We start from the raw sequence: 21,796 nt of genomic DNA on the forward strand, positions 1-21,796 counted from the left end.
CATCTCCTTAATCTTTCCTTGTCTTTTCTTTCTCTGCCAAATACAATTCCGATTTAACAAGTACTTATCTGACAGCAATGCTTTAAATAGCCAGCTACGAGATGTAGCCTGTGAAGGGCAACCATGGATCTGTTCATTACGCCTTCCTGTTATTTTCCCAATAAATAGTTTGGTTAATGATTATTGGCACACCAATAAGTATTTATGGTTTAAAGTCACTCTATGTGGAAAATATTAATAAAGGGAAGTAAAATAAAATTTTCATAATTGTTCAATAGGCATCAATTTCTCTCTAAATTGTCCAAATATTCAGAATAACATGTTCTCTCGATCAGTATATTTAAAAGCACTACTAAATACTTTAAAAAGTATAAGTAATATTCATGCCAGAGTGAATACTAAATAATATTTATGATTATATAAATTAATAGTAAGTGTTAGAACATGAGTGAGGGCCAGTGTGTATATGAATGAATGTTTGGAACAACAGTATTTCAAGACAAAAAAAAAAAATCCCTTAAAAATCTCTGGTCAGTCTCTCTTCAGAACTCTTTGTGTTGTTATTCTGAAACAGAGGTCACCTTGATTCCCACAGGGTTAACTGTTTTGCGGTTTGTTCATCCTTGTCTTCTGATTCCTGTATTGCTTAGCAAAGCCTTCTCGGTTCTAAGATAACATTTCTTCGGAAAGAAGGCATTTGGTAGATCCTCTGTTGAAAGCATGCTTTTCCTCCCTCATTTATTTGTGTTCTTATGTGAAAAAAATGAGGAAGATATAATAGGAAGCAAAAGAGCAGGTGTCCCTTAGTGCCAGAAATCTTCTCAGCAATGTAAGTTGGTGATGTGCCAAGATGGTGCCTCGTAACACCTTGGCTGTGACTGGGACTTCGCCTGCTTCTGGATAGTATGTAGAAGAAAGCATACATCAGTACACTGTCTATCATGAACATGTATGTACTCATGTGATAAAGCACATGATCTGATTTCCTGAACCTCTTTATTGACAATGAACTGAACTGAATTTTGTGTCCTTTAAACCATCGCTATTTTTAAGCTGTAAGACAGTGTCTGACCTAACACTCATTTTGGGAAGACACTAAGATTAAAATCCAGAAATTCAGGGCTCTAGTCACACCTCCCTCATTTAGTAGCTTAACATTGCGCCTCAATTACACCTCAGTACACAGGAGCTCGGGCCTGGTTTTCTTCAACAGTTTTAGTTAAAGCCAAATGCTACAGTGTGCAGCATACACACACTTTTAAATTTTGAAGCTCCATACAAATTGACAGCTATTAATCCATGTTATTTAATAACAAAATTGCTTTCTTACCAGTGTTATATTCGCTTTTGTCCTTTGACCATCACACTTCTCAACAATGCTTTTCTAGCCAAAGTCTAGAACCCTCCCTAGGTGCTGCTGTTAGGGACAGTCTCACCATCAGTTGTTCAATCAGCCAAGCAGCCAAGCAGAATCTCATGACAGGAAAGTTTAGTGGTAGCTTATCTACATGCAAAAGGTCCCAGCTTTAATCCCCAGCACCACCAAACATAATCAACTGGCATGGCAATGAACCCTAAAACAAACCAAGGTCAATACTTAGTCATTGTTTGTGCAATGAATTCTAAACAAATTATTATTGAGAAATACTTTGTTCAAACAAAATCCAGTGTAGAAACCCAGCGTGTGGCACAAATGGAAGCAAAGCATCCTCATGAAGTAGGCGGGGTTCTGTGGGGCTTGCTCACACTTTCCAAGACTTCTCCTGTCTTTCAGGATTCATTTGAATGCTGCTCTTGAAACTCACAGGTGAGGTGTGTGATGATGTTAATAAGACAGCATCAATGTCCAAAATCTGCTGTTGACCAAGTGTATCCAGATAGCATTGTTTAGAAAGATTTCCAGGGAAATATTGCCAACACTATGACTACTGTCTTTTGAAGCTCATAGTTTCTGCTTTCCTGATAAAAGTACCTTGAAACGCATAACTTAGATGAACACATGTACAATTAGCCTTGGCGTTACTATGGTGGACAAGCAGAACAGGTGGATTTGGCATCAAATATGGCCAACTTTTAGTTTACGTGTGGAGAACTGAACTTCTTCTTGGTATGACTGACTATAAGTGGGTCAAACACACTTAGCAACTGAAACGGTGATTCTCTAGCACTTCAAGATACTGAATCCCAATGGAGCGTGTTTGCTGTTATTTCTCTTTCTCTAGTTTGTTGTGTCATTCAGCTTTTAAAGACCATGTGGTATTTTAGTAAATTCACTAGTTTAAAACATTTTGATTTTGTTCACTGGACTGAATATTGTGGTTTAGAATTGAGCATATTAGATATTATTAGACTATTCATACACCAGAATGAGGGAAAACTCTAAAGACATTCTAATGTAAATCACATTTTAACTTAAAAATAACTGTAAATATTCATGACACAAGTTTCAGGCAAAAACAAGATGTCAGTGAACATATTGTTTAGCTTTGTATTCTCTGGTCCCTTAAATAGCTCTCTAGAAAGTCACTAAATCCCCTAAGATGGTAAGACAGATTTAAAATTTTCTAAGTCTAACTTGCTAAAATCATCTGAAAAATTATTTTAATACAGAAAAACTACTCTTAAAACTTAAAAATTCAATAGAGAAGTATAGTTGTGGTTTCTGATAGTTATTTCAGGCATATTTTGAAACAGGCATATCTATATCTTTTAATTTTAGGAGCCAACAAGCTGTAGTGCTTGAGTATTCCTTGAACATAACAAATACATCATGAGATAATTCCATAATCTATTAATAACTTTATAATTAATACATAATACTCCATAAATTGTAATTCTTTAATCAATAGCCAACTAACTTCTATTCTTTGAGAAACTATCCAGGAAAAAGAGCAAGGCCAACTGGGAGCTTGGATCTTACTACACAATAAGCTAACTGACTTTTTCTTTGCCAAAGTTTCAGACCCAAAGCTTGCGTCTGTCAGACCAGCATAGGAAGTCACACCTGTGGAGAGGAATTGTTAGCATCACCCTCATTGAGGGCCGAGACCTCAAAGCAATGGATTCCAATGGGTTGAGTGACCCCTATGTGAAGTTCCGACTTGGGCATCAGAAGTACAAGAGCAAGGTACGTCTCTATCCTTCTGTGCTCCTGCACTGGGGGGCAGGCGCTGACTGGTTAGCAGTCAGGCTTTAGGAGCTGTGACCATTGGGTCCCTTTGAAATGAGAACTGTCTCATTGCCCTCATCTATTACTCAGGAACTAGCTCGCTGCACATTTGTGAAATTTAAGAGGAAAGAGCAACAATATCCCCACCCGGAAATGCTCAGGGCATTGCCCGGCACCAGCACTTCCAGCATTGGTGAGACAGATATTTTACAGGCAATGAAATTCTTTCAGATTACTCTGGGTCATGTGATACAATCCAATTATGACCAATACAACACCAAAGGTGTTTTTAAAATTATTTCTGCAATTTTATTTAATCATATAGCTTTTTAGTTTTATGTCATACTTCAATAAAATGTATTACAATTACATTCATGTCTCTTCTTCCTCCCCTTTCACTTCTGCCCACCATTTTCTTTTTCAACTTGACCCTCCCAGCATGTTCCTCTCTTCCTTCTTTCGTTCGTTTGTTCCTTTCTCTCTCTCCCTCCCTCCCTTCCTTCCTCCCTGCCTCACTTGCTTTTTCTTCTTTCTTTTCTTTCATCAGGCCCCATGCAGGCAGCAACAACTGTTAGTATTCAGGATTGCAATGGCCATGTCATATGCAGAAATTTTAAGATGTATTTCAGAAACAAAGAGTCAAACCCCTGTTGTTGCTATGAGTCATATGCAATGACACAAGTTACTTAATCATGTTGTGTGTCAATTTCCCCTTCTGCAGAAATAGAACTACAATAATGTCTACTTAAGCAAGTTATTAAAGAGATTAAATGAATGTAGGGTAGAAATACAAAGGGCTTAAAATATTGCTGTGATCATAAGTTCCCAGTAAATGCTAAAATCAGAGGAAGAAGGTTAGTGGTATCAGTAATAGTTGTAGAGCAACAATTTTTAGTGGTAATATATTAAGTAATATCAATAGCGTGCCATTTATGAAACTAATGGTAATGGCAACCACCTACGGATTGTAGCTACATCTTGTTATAGCCAACTATAACTGCTTCCAGGTTTTAACAGCTGGCATTCATAGACACCTTGGGATGAGTACTTCCCATTCATCCTGAATTACATGACAATCACATGCTTTTTGTGTGAAAATTCCTTGTCTTTAATATACTCACTTTGTGTGGATTTGGGGTCAAAACTTTATCTAGTTTCTTTCTAGTCCAGAAAGTCTTCATTAGAACTTAAGGTCTTCAAAATATCACAAAACTGATGTATTAATAGGCAGTGCATGTTGCTGGCATGCTATTTGGTGATCTTATGGAGGCCCACATGGAAAATTTGAACATAAATTTTAGGTGAAAGAAAGTTATATGAGAAAGACAATCTGAATACCAAAGGCTAAAAAGTTAGTCTGTTTATGACCTGATAAAAAAGATGAACTCTAGCCGGGCAGTTGTGGTGCACACCTTTAATCCTAACACTCAGAAGGCAGAGGCAGGTGGATCTGAGTTCGGTGTCATCCTGGTCTAGAAGAGCTAGTTCCAGGACAAGCTCCAAAGCTACAGAGAAACCCTATCTTGAAAAAAACAAAACAAAACAAAACAAAAGAACTATATTTCAAAATGCCATAGGAGTTCATTATCTAAGATGAAGAGGGCATTTGAATTATCATAGGATCCATCTAGTAACATATTTTTTGTCAGGAGCTTAGGAACAAATTTAAAACAGATACTATTTTTTTTTAAAAAAAAAAGTTATCTATGACCACTTCTGTATTCTCCCAGTTAACACGATTTGCATTTTCTATTTGGCTTAGTTTTATAGTTCTGCTCTTTAGACATAAAATATGAACCCCACTATAGACAGGTGTCTCTTTTGATCTTTCTGTTCATGATCTATTGCAGATTAATTTCAGATTATGAACTTTAAAGTTTTGATTCATTTGCATTACCTTTACACATTACATACATCATTGCTTTCAAACTCTTTGCATCTAAGGACCCGTCTGTCATACATGAAGAAGAGAAAAGGCCATTTCATACCTACCTGCTTTAAAATGGATGGCCAGAGAAACAAATCTGAGTGTAGTCCAAGCAAATACTAAGTGGAATTTTATAGCACATTAATATTGGCAACTTTGTTTATTGATTTATTGGGTTTATTCTCTGCTTATTTAAAATTACAAAATGGCAGCCTAGACCTCCTTACTGTCTATGCTACATGAATGACTCACACTCTGCAGCTTCCATGTTGGGAAGTGGAATGGCGCTAAATGCTAGACACTGAAGGCGAAGTAAGCTAGGACCCCCCAAATGCACTTGCTATTCCTTCCGCTTCTACATAGCTCATTGTCCATTTTCATGTATTTTAAACATTACGTGCACAGAGAGGGAAAACAGGAACTCTGGGAATTCTCGTCTTATTTTATTACAAGGTAACTGACTATGTGTTCTTTTTTCAATCAGTAACTGTGATAGAATAAATGTTAGTATCTGAATGTGTTATTGCACTGACAGGCTGCCTTTTTATGCATTTAAGATAGATAATAAGAGAGTATAAGGGCTTACTTCTGATTTTCTGATTTCTCTGAACACATCCATGAGTCTACTCTCAACAGAGACTAATTAATACATATGTACACCCCGGACAGTTTGCCTGAACTACTACCCCTCAACGATTTTCTGCATAATGTCTCAAGTTGTTTTTAAATATTACTATTGAAGCTAAAATAACTTTTGCCTTTTCAGATTATGCCCAAAACTTTAAATCCTCAGTGGAGGGAACAGTTTGATTTCCATCTCTATGAGGAAAAAGGGGGGGTCATCGACATCACCGCCTGGGACAGAGACGCTGGCAAAAGGGATGATTTCATCGGCAGGTTTGTGCAATTGGTGTTTTATTGACCATAAAGATGACAAGCTTCTGTTGAAACAATCTAAACTTTAACACTGGCTGTCAACAGTTTTAAAGAAGGAAACCTTCCAGCAATACAGCTCTGGTTAGCACTGACAACTGGAGATTCAAACAATGACCAGTAGGTGGCACCTTTGCCTAGTTAATGGAGAGGCTATTCCAATTTGTATCCAGAAATTTTTTCCAGATGTCCGAATTATTGTGCCTAAAAGTATGGGAGTCGAAAAAGAGGACTTTAACCTGATATGGAACACTTAGAGAAGAAAGAACGCAATGATGCTTGTTTTAACAGTGATCAGATGTGTTATGTTCTGCAACTCTACAAGAATCCTTATAACCTCTTAGGAGTTAATAAATCAGGAAAGACTTCCAGAATTTTATAAAAGGAAAAACATGAATGAGGCAGATCATGATAATTTGAGAATGCAGCAAAGTGTATTCTAAGGCTTGAATGACATTTCTCTACAAAGTTAAGGTTATTTGGATCAACTACTTGAATGATAGGAACTGTATTCTGATTAAAAAGCCTATTTTTATATTTTTGGCAGTTACATATGTCCATTGTATCAAAATGTGTAAGAACTTGCCAGCATAAAAAAAAGCATGGTGCATAGAGAGGTTTGTTATTTTTTTTAAAAAAAAAAATCTCTTTTCAATGTAGTCATGGAATTTACAATCCGAAGAGAACTCATACATTCCCAGCATAAAGGAACTTTCAGTCTAAAAGTAAAAACAGGAATCCAAACCGACATTTGAGGCCCTTAGTTTTGTTTTAATGATTCTGACATACCTATTTAAGCAGTAGCTTTCAGCACGTGCGTGTGAATGAGGAGACAACACTGTTTCAGTTAACTATTAGTATCTGGTTTGCAAACAAAGTTGGGGAAACACCACTGTGGCCTACAAATCGCATAGTACTCAAACCTTTGGAGAACAGGGGCCTTGGTTGCACTTTGCCCCTCAGAAAAAGACTATTATCAGAGTTTACTGGTAGTTCTTCTTGGTAGCTTAAGTCAGGGCGTACGTCTGCCAGTCTCAGGGTCATTCCACAGATGCATTTGACTGCATCTCCTTCCTTAAGCCATGATTTCTCCCAGGGAGTTAGAATCTAGCTGTTACATGGACCCTTACTTCTTTTCATAGTTTAAGCAACAGTGCCTGTCTGAGTAATCAGATCATCCAAGTGGAACCTGTTCCATTCTTACTTTATATTCAGACTACATTGGATGAAGGCACTGTACTCTAAAACCTGCTAGCTTCTTTTCTGGCTACTCTCAATGTGGAATGTCAACATGATTTCTGCCTTTCCTGTTTAATAGCACAATGAGAAATATCATTTAAGCATTTCTTCCTGGGGGAAGAATTTTCAAACTGCAACTTTGAATACTGTAAAATGTCATGGCCCATTTTGTGCAGCCGCTTTCCTTTCCCCTCAATGTTGGGCAGAGGAGGGCACATCTGCCCCACTCCTTCTTGCTTCTGGGCTGATGCATGCTGTGCTTCAATTGTTTATTTTCAATGCTGAGCAACATGTTATTTTGAAAATATGTTTCACAGATGTAAACTCAATAGCAAGGCTAGTTTGTTCAAGGCTGACTATCAATTAAAGAAACATGTTCACATCTGGAATGGTGAAACATAAATATTTTAGCATTGGAAAATTGCCTCCCTCCATTCTCACTCAGACTCAGGGAGTCAGGGTTCTGTCCCCCGCCCCCCAGCTATCCACTGCAGGTCTCCCATCAGGTTGCCTAGCCTCACCCGCACCAGAGCAGGAACTGGCTGATGGCTTCCTCCACTTGGCTTCCAAGGTACCACATCTCCTCCTGCCTGTGCTCTACTATGCACATCTTCCCCCTCGTGTCTCTCACACAATAGTTCCAGAGTGAGTGCTTTAGACCTGAAACCTTGGCTCCTTCCCTGCCCTTGCTCCCTCTGTGAGTCGAACCCTTTGTGTGTTTTCTGCACCACTCAGGATTGACAGTTGGCAACGTGCCGGTCACTCTTATAACTCCCCTTTCAACCCAAGTCTCATACACAGCTGAGGACGTCACTACTGGAATAATTAACACGGTTCTTCACTTCAGACACTCCGTACTGAAGCTTCAACCTCCCGATCCCTGAAAGCTGGATTTTCCCTTGTCTTTTGCTAACACTAAAACTATCAGAGCCACCTTTCTATTCCTTCTTTTTTTCTCACTTTCATCAAACACACCAGCAGTCCACTCTTCATCAAGGCTGCAACCCAGATGACATGAAGGTCTTCCAGGAGACTGTCCTCTTAAAGAACCTACACATACCAGTAGATCAGCTGTGAGAGGAGCCTTCCCTGGGGCAGCAGCCACTTCTTCCACCTGTCTCTTCATCTGACAGTCTGTTCCCAGCTTGATGACACAGGGCACCGTTGTTCAAATGGCCCCTTCATCCTGACTCCCTCCCCACCTTTCTTTGCTCCTCGACTTCTGGATCTTTTTTTAACATGACTCTTATTGCTGTTCTTAGGTTTTGGTGAGACTTTAGATCTTTGGGATATTCAATAAATAAGGTCACATTACATATAAATAGTAACAGTTTGCCTCCATTTTTCCCTTTTCCCCTATTGTTCTGGCTGGGACATTCAGTACTATGGTTGCATTAAGCCTCAAAATTTAGCATGTATATATTCTACAGAGGTATCTTCAAGCATGACCCATTCTCTATGCCATTAACTATAGGCTAGTTCTAGGCTAGCATATTGTGTATAACTCTATGGCTTCATTTGTTATAGTATGCTTCTTCTAATACTGTGTTCTGAGTTTTCATCATCACGGTATATGGGAGTTTACACATTTTGTTGTTTAATTTACATAAAGATTTATTCACCAGGGACATAGATTAGCAATGACAATGACTCTTTTCAAGCTTGTAAGCATCTTTACATACAACTCAGTGTGAGGAGGCAGAGAAGAAACGTGTATACTGTATCAATTCTGTGGATACGAAAAACGAAGCCAAAGTTGGTTACGAGGCTGCTTGGTGATTACGCAAGTGGAGTGGTGATCTAGGGTACAAATCCAAGTACCCTGACTCTAAAGTTAACCCTCGGTTCACTACAGTCTACATTCAGCTTGTTTTCTGGAAGCCTTTAACTCCTCAGTAAAATAATCAGTAAACCAATTTGGATGATGCGCATCACACTGCAAAGCTTACCTGTTGTTGAACCACAGATTTCAAGCAAAGGTGAAATAATATTAATCTATGTTATTTAACTTTCTGATCGCCAGCATTTTGATAGGCAAAAAAGATTGCCACCTTTGCGATAGTCAGCTAATAAATCCTCATGCTTGTAACATTTTTATGTAGAGCATTAATCTGAACAAATTGGTTGCTGACAGCTGAGGTAAATAATCGGAAAGCAAATTGCCTTTATGAATGTACAGGATAAGTAAATCGTATAGCATGCAGCTTCATTCAGTTGGAGTTATGTGTCCAATATGGCAAGATTTATGGTATAATTTATTAAGATGCAAAATGTCCTTTATCTTTAAAGTGGCATTGACTTAGGAATATATGTATTTTAGTTTGGTGAATTGTTAGTGATATTATTCATTGTATGTTATCAGGGACTTAGTGCTGGTAATGTCCAGAACAGCAAAGTATTGCCAATGTAGGCCTGAGTAGAAGGTTTAAGAAAAGTTTTATGAATGATATAAGGAAACTTACTATAAACTGGCTAGTTCTAGGCAAAGAACATGTTTCTCAATCCTATAGCATGAAACAACCCTGGAAAGAATGAGAATAGAGGATGAAGTGAACACATATGTTCAGGATTAGCATGGAGATGAATATTCGTGTTCAGGGTTAAGATAGAGGTGAACATACATGTTCAGGGTTAAGATGGATGTGAACACACGTTCAGATTTAGCATGGAGGTGAACTTCCATGTTCAAGGTTAGCATGGAGGTGAACACACATATTCAGGGTTAATGTGAAGGTGAACACACATGTTTAGGTGTAGCGTAGAGGTGAACATGCATGTCCAGGTTTAGCATGGGAAAGGAGTAATACAACCTTTGGCTTTGACTCTTAAAGCTTAAGACCAGTGCATTCGCATCACCAACTTTGTAATTCTGATTTGGGGCATTTATTTTCAACACCCAAACTACAATGACCTTTGTGTCCTACATATATAAGAAAGCAAACCCACATGTACTATTAACTGCAAAGCACAAAGATTTGTAAACTAATGAGTTTTTTATTGTCATGATATTTTTGCTGATTTCCTAACTGAAGATTCGTGAAATAGGATATTTCCTTAGAACTATAGGCAGCATTTAAATTAATTTTAATCTTTTGTTCATGCATCATTGTTTCCTCCTGAAAGTTTTAAATCTGTGCCCATTTTAATATTTGTTAACTAACGGACAAAGTTTCTGGTATCATTTCTGGGCACCACTACATGTAGAAGATTCAATAGTTTACCTTCAAGTTTACATACAGGTTTACAAATGTATGCTCTGACAGAAAAATCTCTGCACAACTGAACCATGGTAACTTTGGAAAACAGGAATTCAGTGTTGTTCTTTCTTATTTAATGTCTGAGGTAGAGATAAAGTTTTGAATAATCATAAACTTGGAGACCCTTCAGCAGTTTCATGCTAAGTTTGTTCCATTGCTAATATTCCAAAGTATGATATATTCTAATTCAGAATATAAGAATTTATAATATTTTACCAACCATTGGTTATAGTAATATAAAGTAGTTCTTACATATTAAGACATTTTTAAAGATTGGTATAGCTTACTGAATAGTTGTTTTTTTTAAAAAAAAGTATGTAAAACTCTTGTTTTTCAAATACCTTCCACGAAAGGAAATACTAGAGACATGCTCTCTTTTTTGGAAGGTTTATTTTTAAATATCTTGCTAATTATGATGGCTCCAAAATACCTTTACCTAATATTTCAGGGTATAAACAACATTTTGTAATTCATTGTTAAAGAAAATTTACATAAACTCCTGTTAAAAATGTTATGCTTGATAATTTGGATTATTATGGCTGAATTCTTGGTAGGTCTGAATATCCCAGCAGTGACTTATTCCTCAGTGTGTCTGACACAGACCATAAGTAGGAGTGAAGGTGCCCTCCAGATTTTAACATAGATGCTCTCTTGTGCATGTTCAATTAGCATTGTCTTCAATTCACAGTTATTTAGCAAGGGTATTTTTAAGCTAATTGTGGATTCTTTGAGAATTAACTTAGCTAAAACTAGATTATATAGTTCTTGAATCCACTTGCTACGGCCTGGAGGACCCGGAGTTCAGCACAGACTACCGTCACTGCTGATTGCTTGGTGCCTTCGATGTCTTCCTGTTACACAATCTATGTGGGTCAGTGTGTATGCTCAGAGCTCCATGCCTACTTCTTCTACCCCCGGAGCCTCATTCCAACACAGCAAGGATGCTAACCACAAGGTTATTTTATCCTGGAAGAAACATTGACCATTGTCAATAAAGAGCAGCCGAGGCAAGGTGTGGAGGATAAAAGTGAGGGGGACCAATTTCTCCTTCAGTTCTCAGGTAAAACAGCATTTAAGATGCATGATCTTTCTTTCATATGGCTAAGGAATCCAAACATATATATTATATGTTATATATTTGAGTTCTAATATAGAAGTTATGAAACATGATTCAAACTTTTTGATCTCTGAACTTCAATTTTTTTATTTTTTGGAATGCAGCAAAATGTCTCTGAAATTCCCTTCAGTGCTAATTCTGTTTTGACTATTATATTAATTGATTGATTGAGATATATGTAGTTCAAAGTTCAAACTAAAGTGAAGTGGTGCTGTAACTAGAGAGCGCTATAACTTTTTAAGTACCTTTGATTTTTGTGCTCTTACAGCTCCAGCTAAGGGAGACTGGTTTTTTCTTAAATTTTTATTTGGTGAGTAAAATAAGCTGAACTGGAAGTGATGGTGTTCACCTTTAACCCCGGCACTCACTTGGGAGGCAAAGGCAGGTAGATATCTGTGAGTTTGAGCCAGCCAGAACTATATATAGAACCACTTCTCAAGATAAAATTAATAGGAAACACAAAAAGCTTTAATGATTTGCTTAATATCATAATACAAATGAGTGTTTCAGTTCAGTGTTGTGAACCCTTGAACATATATGTACTCTAAAATCAAATAATCTTCTTCACATTAATATCAAGTTGGTGGGTATTCGGTATTCAAGAAATAAAGACAGGAAAACTTAGATTTAAAATAGGTGACCCCTAGAAATTGGGTAGTGTCGCATACATGCATGAGTCAGTGAATGAGTGAGTGAAATGAGTGCTATAAATAAATCAAACAGAAAGAAAGATAAAAAGAGAGGAAGAAAAAGACAGAGAGAAAAGAAAGAAGGAAGGAGAGAGAGAGGGAGGGAGAGAGAGAGGGAGGGAGAGAGAGAGGGAGGGAGGGAGAGAGGGAGAGAGGGAGGGAGGGAGAGAGGGAGAGAGGGAGGGAGGGAGGAGGGGATAATGGAAGAAAAAAGGAAGAAAAAAGGAAAGAGGGAGAGAGGGTGGAAGGGGAAGAAGAAAGAAGAAAGGAGGGAGAGGGAGGGAGAGAGGGAGGAAGGGAGGGAGGGAGGGAGCGAAGGAGAATATGGATCACTTTCTGAGTAGATGGTAGCGATGTATCAGAATGAGCACTGGGCATTAGTTTTGGCCTTGCCATGATGAAACCTTTCCCCACAGGTGACTCTTTGGCCTCTCTGAGATGACATTTCTTTGTAAAGCCCTAGATAGAGTGTAGGTGCTATAAAGGACAGGGTATCACCCCTGCCTACAGACGTTTCAGAACATGAGGAGAAACAACTGCAAAGTTTTCCAGTAAGGATTGGTAGAAGGTAGCCAGGTAAGGAGAGGAAGGCTATGGGATCAGACAGGGAGGAGGTCTCATCCAAACCCCCAGAAGCTGGGGAAAGGTAGGGGCAGCCTGGAGTCACATGATATGGCACAGACAAGCACACACAGGCTGATAATGGCTGAGTGAGGGCCTTGTCGGGTTGATGGGTATATTTTTTAGGGAAAGGGAAGTAGGAAGAGGGACATAGTCAAGTCAAGATTTTAACATCCAAAACTGGGCGTGTGGATAAACTGTGTCAACACCTTTCACCTTAGCTCGGAGGCAAAAATTGGGTGTTGCTGATTTACTACTGGAAGGTATATTCCCATAAAGTATGATATGAGATGAAGAAGGGGGAGCCCTGGCACACAACACAACGTAATATGCTGCTAATATGTTCACGATTTTCTGTGTATCAGGGAAAGGCTGCTTAGGAGGCATAGGTCATGGCCGTCTGCAGTCAAGCAATAAGATCAGATTGTATTTTGGAATAGTCAGAGGGAAGGAGAGATTAGAAGGTATCTTCCCACTTCCTGTTCAAACTTCACTCCACAGGAAACCAGTCTCTGAATTGTTTCGTGTGGCTCCATTGACAGGTTCTGAGAGCAATATTTCATTCTACAGTGTGGCTTTGCTTGCAAATGTAGAAGCCACAAAGTCAAGCATGTGAATACTAGACCTGAACACGCAGTGGTGGCCAAGGAGAGGATCCAGTTTATTTAAGCAAGTGAAGGATGACAGCTGGTGTAAAGAGGACCTGTGAGAACTCAGGTACAGTGACCAGTGAGGGTGCTGGTGTGAACAGAACCAGGGAGGACTCAGGTATAGTGACCAGTGAGGGTGCTGGTGTGAACAGGACCTGTGAGGACTTGGGTACAGTGACCAGTGAGGGTGCTGGTGTGAACAGGACCAGTGAGGACTTGGGTACAGTGACCAGTGAGGGTGCTGGTGTGAACAGGACCAGTGAGGACTTGGGTACAGTGACCAGTCATGGTGCTGGTATAAAGAGGACCTGTGAGGACTTGGGTACAGTGACCAGTGAGGGTGCTGGTGGGAAGAGCACCTGTGAGGACTCGGGTACAGTGACCAGTGAGGGTGCTGGTGTGAACAGGACCAGTGAGGACTCGGGTACAGTGACCAGTGAGGGTGCTGGTGTGAACAGGACCAGTGAGGACTCGGGTACAGTGACCAGTCAGGGTGCTGGTATAAAGAGGACCTGTGAGGACTTGGCTACAGTGACCAGTCAGGGTGCTGGTGTGAACAGGACCAGTGAGGACTCGGGTACAGTGACCAGTCAGGGTGCTGGTGTGAAGAGCAGCCACTTGGGGCACAAAATCAAAGACACATCTTAGTCAAAGCAAGTAGTTCGGCTCCTGGATAGCAAGGCTCCTGGAGAATTCAGGGAAATAATAAGATACTTTAAATAAATGTTTAAACCCTAAGTGTAGATTCCTGATAGAAAACACATGCAAAGAGAGCTATTTTTGAGCCAAAGAGAAGGGTCTACAGTGCCTTCTTTTGACATCCTTCATGCTGATATTGGAGGCACAGCGTGATATTGCTTGAAAGACAGTACAAAGTTACATTATATAGATTTCTTTTTGCACAGCCTTTCAAGGGTCTTTTGCTTTGTTTTGTTTTATAAGATGAATAAGGAATAATATTTCATTACCTGTAAGATAAACTCACTCTTTTAGGTTTTTAGTTTGTAGAATTGCAAAGAAAGAAAGACACAAGCGTAAACATGGATAGAGTTATCACAAATTGTGAGATTGGGGATTCTGAAAACTCAGAGTTCATCTAGTTCAATTATCTCATAACTGCTGATGAGAAAAGTGGAATTCAGGTGGGAAAGTTGTCTTGGAAAAGGTCACGCAGCTAATTAGTGGAAACAGAGTCCTGGAATGAGAAAATGACTCTGGGTTCTTCATCTCTGCCAAGTATTTCTGGAGTTCATGAATTTACATTACTGCTTTTAAAAAAAATAATTTTGCATTTTCATATTTAAAAAGCATTCTGTATGCCTAGGTCCCCTGGATAATCTCTTACTTCTATAGTTCATCTGTGATGAATCCTTCCTTTGTGAGGAATTTACCAGTACAGGTGAGCCACATACAAGCACCTCATCCCACACCAATTAGCACTATATTCGCAGGGCAGTAGACTATGCCACAGGGTTCTGTCTTTGTACATATTTGTTCAAAAGCTAAGAGGGAATGGAAAATTCTTTTTCTACATTAATCCCAGCAGTCACCTGATTTGATACTCAGCAATGAAGGTGTGATGCAAACTTTATCTTCAAATTAACAAGACAGTTTGGCGAAGTCACGGCAAAACTGACATTTAAGACAGCTTCTTATTCCTGAGCAGAATTTTAGATAAATAAGATGTCTGAGTAGCCACAGTTGAATGAAAACTCCCACGTTTAACATTTAACACTCCCGTGTCCAGCATATTATTGTTCTCTATATTAATATTAGGATAGGCAAAATGCTGAAGCAATACACATGGCTCTTCCTGTGAGCATATTCAATACTGAAGTTTTCATTGATGAAGAAACAACAGTTCTGTAAATTTATCCTGTTTAAATTTTACTAGTATCATAGCTTTTAAATCTGAATTTGTGAAGTGTTCTTGTCTTGTAAGAATAAGCATAGCTAACTTCCTAATGTATATGTAGTTTAAAACATTGAAATAAAAATAACACAATTCTATACATGGAAAAGAAGATGTTTCCTGTAACTGAAATGTCTGACCTTCTGAGAACCATTGCTAACTGCACAGTTTCCTCCAAGAAGGCGGTTACTCAGTGACAGCATCGGAGGAGAATGCTTAGGCCTTCCATTTCAGAGGCCCAGGTATTGGCTCTGACTCTGGTCACGACTGTATATGCTCACTTAGGTCATTTGACCTCCCTTCTCCTCAGTTTTTCATTGGCATGTAGGAGATTGCAGGACTAACAAATCCTTAATACCTATTGTAATAAGTAGAATAATTAAGTGAAGTGTTAAGTGAAATAGGCCAGCTGCTTATTTACAGGAAGAGTTGGTGATATTCAATAATTCAGGAAATATGTGCCCTTTATTCAAAATTATTGTATTTAGAATTGAACTTTTATTAGCACAACACACACACACACACAATCACATGCACACACATGCACGTGTGCATACACACACAAACAAACAATAAACCTGTGGCTGTAATTCCTTCTAAAAGTTGCCAGTTTGCACTTCCAGAGGAAGTATCTTGAGAGCACTTTCCCAGCTCGGAAGCCTGTGAAGACTCTGAAAGGAGCTGAAGCATCTACACAGCCTGTGCAAAGTGGTCATGACCAGGAGGCTTGAGTGTATTCTAGTCTCTTCTCTGTACGACATTACAGCACCCTATACAAGGCTAACAGAAGGAAGGGCCTGGGAAAGACATGATCAAACTGAGCTGGGAATGGGATACAGAAAGGAACAAAGTGAATGAAAGATCCCTCATGGTCCCAAGTCTACCAGCCAACATTCTGTCTGGATCATAATCCCCATTCTGTTACCTAGTATTACACTCCTGACCCAAGCTGGAGAGGTAGTCCCAACCAGTAACGCCAGACACTGTGGAACAGGCACTGTGCCAGAGCTGGAGAGTGTTCTAAAACCATGTTCCTGTTCCTCCTTTCATTAAAGATTGCTTTTGACTGATTGTTTTTCATCAATGTGTTTTAACTTTCAGTTTACTCCGGGTGTTATTGAGAACTTGATTCTAATTACAATCAGAATGTTAGATAAAGCATTTGATATTGCGTGGGCTTTTTATTTTAATTTTTTAGCATTGAGGAGAATTAGTGATAGTATTTTGAATTGATTGTTGTATTAACGGAGTCAATAAGATTTCTGGTATCTATTCTAGCATTTGGAAGGTGTATTCCAGAGTTGTACAGACTAGTTTCTAACTCTCTTAATAATAGAATTTAACACATCCTCTGTGTCTAATCATAGTCATTGTTAATGCTGTGCACAAAATAAAAGTAAATGTCACACTTTGATTCATTTTGTAAAGTCTCATAAGAGAGATGTTTGAATTCAGGTACAATCTTTGAAGACTTTAGATACTGTCATAATTACGCTGTTATTTAAAAACAGCTTTGAAACCAAGCAACAGATGATAGAGTGAGGAATTAAAGGGAGCAAGAATGAATCTTTCCCTCGTAGGCGCCCATCTCATTTGTGATGTATTGAGAACATTTACTTTGGTAATTGGCTATTTCTTGATCATCACATTTTTCCGTGTGTGTGTGTGTGTGTGTGTGTGTGTGTGTGTGTGTGTGTGTACCACAGCACATGAGTGGAATTTGTGGGAACTGGTTCTCTCCTTTCACCATGTGGGTCCCAGAGTTGAAACTCAGATGTCCAAAACACCAACATCAGCACCCACTGAGCCATCTTATCAACCCACTTCCTGTTTGAAATGTTTTTTTCCTTATCCCTGTCCCCTCTTCCAACGCCCCGGGTTATTAGCCTGATCGTCACTGTATTATCTCTTCCTCCAAATCAACTGGCATTTTTAGGACAAGAGTACAGGTGTTTGGACCATGAGAGTGGCACGTGCAGCAGGGTTTGCCACGTTGTGCAGCCCTGGAGGACACATGTTGTTTCAGTGAGTGCACTGTGCATATAAGTATAAAAACATAAAACTTAACCTCTCCACAGTGAATGCTAGCTGCTATTCAGTGACATTTATGAACTGGTAGGAGGAATCACATAACAGCAACAGTGGCATGGAAACTCAGCTTTTGGTAGTTTGCTTCAACCTGAATAGGTCTGAGCACCAACTCTGGTACCGAGTACAGCACCAGAGGAGAAAATAGTGCAGCTTTACCTGAGTTTCTGTCTTACAGGAAACAAGCAATTAAAAGTTCTTTGATATCCAGGGCCTGAGTTTTGTGAAGAGAGCAGTTGATCTCACACTGTCCCAGATGGCTTTCTATTGCTTTTAACTTTCACAGGTCTCCAACAAACCCATATCTGTGTGATGTGGTGAGAACGCCGTTTGCTAATTCAAAACATTTGTTTCTAGGTGCCAGGTTGACCTGTCGTCTCTCAGTAGGGAGCAAACCCACAAGCTGGAGTTACAGCTGGAAGAGGGTGAGGGCCACCTGGTTCTGCTTGTCACTCTGACAGCCTCGGCCACAGTCAGTATCTCCGACCTCTCTGTCCACTCCCTGGAGGACCAGAAGGAGCGGGGGGAGATCTTAAAGAGATATGTACGTATGCAATTAGCTTCCTTCCTGACGCACGTGTTCCCAGATGAGACTGTGCACAGTGTTCCCAGAAAGACAAGTGGCTTTCAGAGGGTAGGCCCTTGGAGCTGCCATGCATCCCCGCTGATGTCTGTAGTTTGATCATCTCCAGGATGCATTTCAGAGCACATTTCCGTATTCTAAGATTCTGCTTTGTGATTTTATCATACAGAGAAATTTTCCATAAAGGAACTAAATCTAAAATAAGGTTATTAGCATCCTGAGAAGCTGGGAGCTAGAGGACATCCAGAGTGATGTTTACAGCTCGGAAAAGTCTCATGTCAGTATGAAATGAAAAGCGGTCAAAAGAGAGACCTTTCATTCTGCCTGAGTGTGGGGCTTGGGGTGGGATGAATGCCCGTAAACAGTCACCATCTTCAAATTTTATGTCCTTTAAATAGTCCAGTCTTCCTGTTTCCCAGCAACTTTCCGGGTGCATTTCACATCTTGTAGTTGTCTTGAATCAACAGAGAGGGGAGCTCTTGCTCCACCTTTGTCTCTCGATGGCGGCTTGGAAAAGTAACCGCCTTGGTACTGATGAAGCGAGGGGAAGGCTTTTCCACTTCAAATCACAAAGCTTGTATTGTCCGGTGCTGCCAGGTGTTTAGACGTCTCCTCTAGACACTCAGCCATGAAACCGAGCTCCGACCAACAAAGAATGGCTTTTTTAAAACCATTCCTATTTGCTGACGGACACCCTTTCAGTAACTGAATTTAATAAAGACGCACCTTATCAGGTTGTGCAGCTGACATGAAGTGCCATATGAATGCTCTACAATATTCTTCAAACAGATTCCCAGAATGTGCGCCTCAGCAAATTTAGTCTCACTATCTCCACTGAATCAGCTGTCTGCTAATGCTTGTACAACTCATCCACCAATAGTATTATCATAAACAGTTTAATAGAGGTGACTTAGCAAGGCTAAATAGAGTATATTTTAAAACCACCCAAGAGCCTAAGTTATTGTGTAGTATCTTCTAATATATAATTACAATTATGAAAATTATTTCACATTTTGCTACTTCACTAAAATTATATTCTCTAGTTACTGGAAATGAGCTTTCTGCATTAAAACTACCAGAAAGGAATTAATTGTTATATTAACATGAAAATTCATCTGGGCATTAACATTCTGTAGTTACCAGATCACTATTTTAATATTATCCTATGTGTGAAGATTACTGTCTACGTAATTGGAAGTAATCCAGCTATTATTGATTGAATTTTTTGACTGCTGTTGAATAGAGTTTCTTTAGTCAGCTAGTTCCATTTAGAATATGAATATTTTGTTTTCCATCTTTTCCAAAATACCAGCTATTTCAATTAAATTGTAAAATGTTGTTTGGCATCTCAGCTGCTTCTCGGGCTGTATTCTGCTCAATGCATTGAAAGGTGAATCATGTTGAAATGTGCTTTTCTGTAACCCCAAATTTCAGGCACTGCTCTCATTCTCTGTCTCGAGACACACTCGCTGAGAAGTGTTAATGCAGAACAGGGTCTATGCTATATTTGTGTTACCTCACAACAGTAGAAGGACAAAGAGCAATGTCTTGGAGGCCTTAATGTATTTTATACTTTGTGTATTATGAAGTAAATGAATTTTCTGTAATGTCTAATATGCAACTTGTTTTGATGAAACATGTAAAGGAGATCACTGGTCATCATATTATTACTGTGTTTTCCTTTAAAAATGCACATATAGTATGTGAGTGTGAGTGTATGTGTGCGTGTTTAAAGTGGAAGTTAAATTTAAGAATTTGATTTGGTTTAGGTTTGGTGCTGGTCAGGGTAGGAAAAGTAATGAATTGCCTAAGTCTGATATGAAACAGCCCTAGAGAATTTTCGTTGCTCCACACTGAAACCCCACAAATTAAACAGACATTCCAGAGTGAGCCACTGTTTGATCACCACATTCTGAAAAGGTGGCTAATTTCATTTCCCTGTTCTTTTCTTCTTGGGGGGAGACAGAGGGAAGGTCAGTAGGGACGGGTAGTAATGGGTAGTAGTCCAAGAGCTGCTATTTGACCTTTTCAGAATGGGTTTGCTGAACCCCTGCTCCTCCTTGTCACAGTTTAAAAACCAGAGGAGCTAGTTTAGAGAAGAAGTTGTTAGCATTCCATTTTTATTATGACATTTCACAGTCATCTGATTTAATGTCCCTTGACCGGATTGTCCACCGTGAGACGATGGGCTTGAAATGTTATTTAGAGCATTGATAAAAGGTGAGCAGTTCTAAGATGACAGCAAGTCATAAGGCGGGTGGTGTGACATTAATTTTCTCCATAACAGAGATGGAATAAGACGTCATGGTGACAAGCTGTCAATCAGCTCTGGCCCCTCCGAGCATCTCTGTACCATAGGATGGGGTATTGCCTCTCCAGTAATAGAGCTGAACCACGATGCTCCCTCTGACAGCTGCTGCAGCCATAGAGAAAATATATTATACAGCCTTTCATTAAAAAAATAAAGAGGCCTCCTCTCCAGAGCATTTCAATCTCTTCCCATCTATTGAGGGCTGAAAGGATTCACAGCGAATCATGGATTCCTCTGCTATGGAAATGTCTGGCTTCAAAAGCCATCCAGGTTTTGAGGCCTTCTAAAATAACCATAAATAAAAACACAGGAACATCCCTTGATAAAGCTTTTCATAAAATTACAGTTTTAGACGGGTATTTATTTGCTTTTTCTTTGAGTTCTTATTATAATCTGCATGTCACTGGCCTAAACAGTAGAAATTTGCAATAAACTGTCAAATGTCAGGTGACTTGGAGAATGAAACCTTCAAACTATTATCACCCCTGCAGAAGCAGAGCAGAGTCCCGGAACTGAAGTCCCAAAGACAGTGTGAACATGGCTGCTCAGGCGGCTTCCCAGAGCGAATGATTCTGACTCCTAATATTGCTTCGGTCACCATGAAGCTGTTTTAAATTGCTCATGAAAAAAATAAGTACTGGAGCCTTTTGATGAAACCACTCCTCATCACTGGGAGGAATTCCTAGCTGTTTGATACATTGAGTGAGCGCTGAAATGAGCCCCTCCCCAACTTCAACAGTGCTGTAGGAAGCTGTGCCCCCGAAGTCTCAGAACCACAGCCCTGCTCTATTGATAAACCTTTGATTTGTAGGAATTTAAAAAGAGACAAGTGCATTTTTACTAAATCCAGTCAAATGAGCCTTCCAATTAAATTTTTGGTGATAAATAGTTGTTTGTGTCTAGAGATTAAGAACTAATCTTCTGTACCGAACACTGTTTTTACAAAGTCATGCTATGAGATTACACATTTATCTGTATTTCTTTTCACTGTGCCAAGGTCATAGCTTCAGTGTAAATAGTGACTAGCTATCAGGACTGATAAAGTTCGCATTGTAGAAGGTCTGGCTTGTGTGTACCCTCAACTAGTAATACACTAATGGGCCTGCTTTTATTTTAGCAACTTTTGATAGATAATATTTTATGAGAAAGTATATTAAGCTACCTTGTCATGAAACATTTTAAAGATAGTAAGAAATTAAGTGTCTTTGATTTCAATAGAAGCACTGGCCATTAATTGTGTTGGCCTTCCTCCTTGAGTTGTTTCAAGAACTATGCTTAGTAAGGCATCACAGTCAAGTTT

General features: G+C 39.3%; 1 protein-coding gene across 5 annotated transcripts in view; it reads left to right on the forward strand.

Moving 5' to 3' along the window:
* The window catches only part of Mctp1 (multiple C2 and transmembrane domain containing 1), a 592,866-nt gene that overhangs the window by 394,604 nt on the left and 176,466 nt on the right, over window positions 1-21,796 (forward strand). For all 5 annotated transcript variants that reach the window (XM_048424315.3, XM_087896744.1, XM_087896742.1 and 2 more), the window contains 3 exons: window positions 2,957-3,127; window positions 5,863-5,993; window positions 17,960-18,146. In XM_048424315.3, coding sequence (XP_048280272.2) covers window positions 2,957-3,127; window positions 5,863-5,993; window positions 17,960-18,146 — 489 coding nt within the window. The remainder of the gene's footprint in view (window positions 1-2,956; window positions 3,128-5,862; window positions 5,994-17,959; window positions 18,147-21,796) is intronic.

The sequence above is a fragment of the Myodes glareolus genome, chromosome 15 (assembly GCF_982192425.1).
Source record: "Myodes glareolus chromosome 15, mMyoGla1.1, whole genome shotgun sequence".
Lineage (NCBI taxonomy): Eukaryota > Metazoa > Chordata > Mammalia > Rodentia > Cricetidae > Myodes > Myodes glareolus.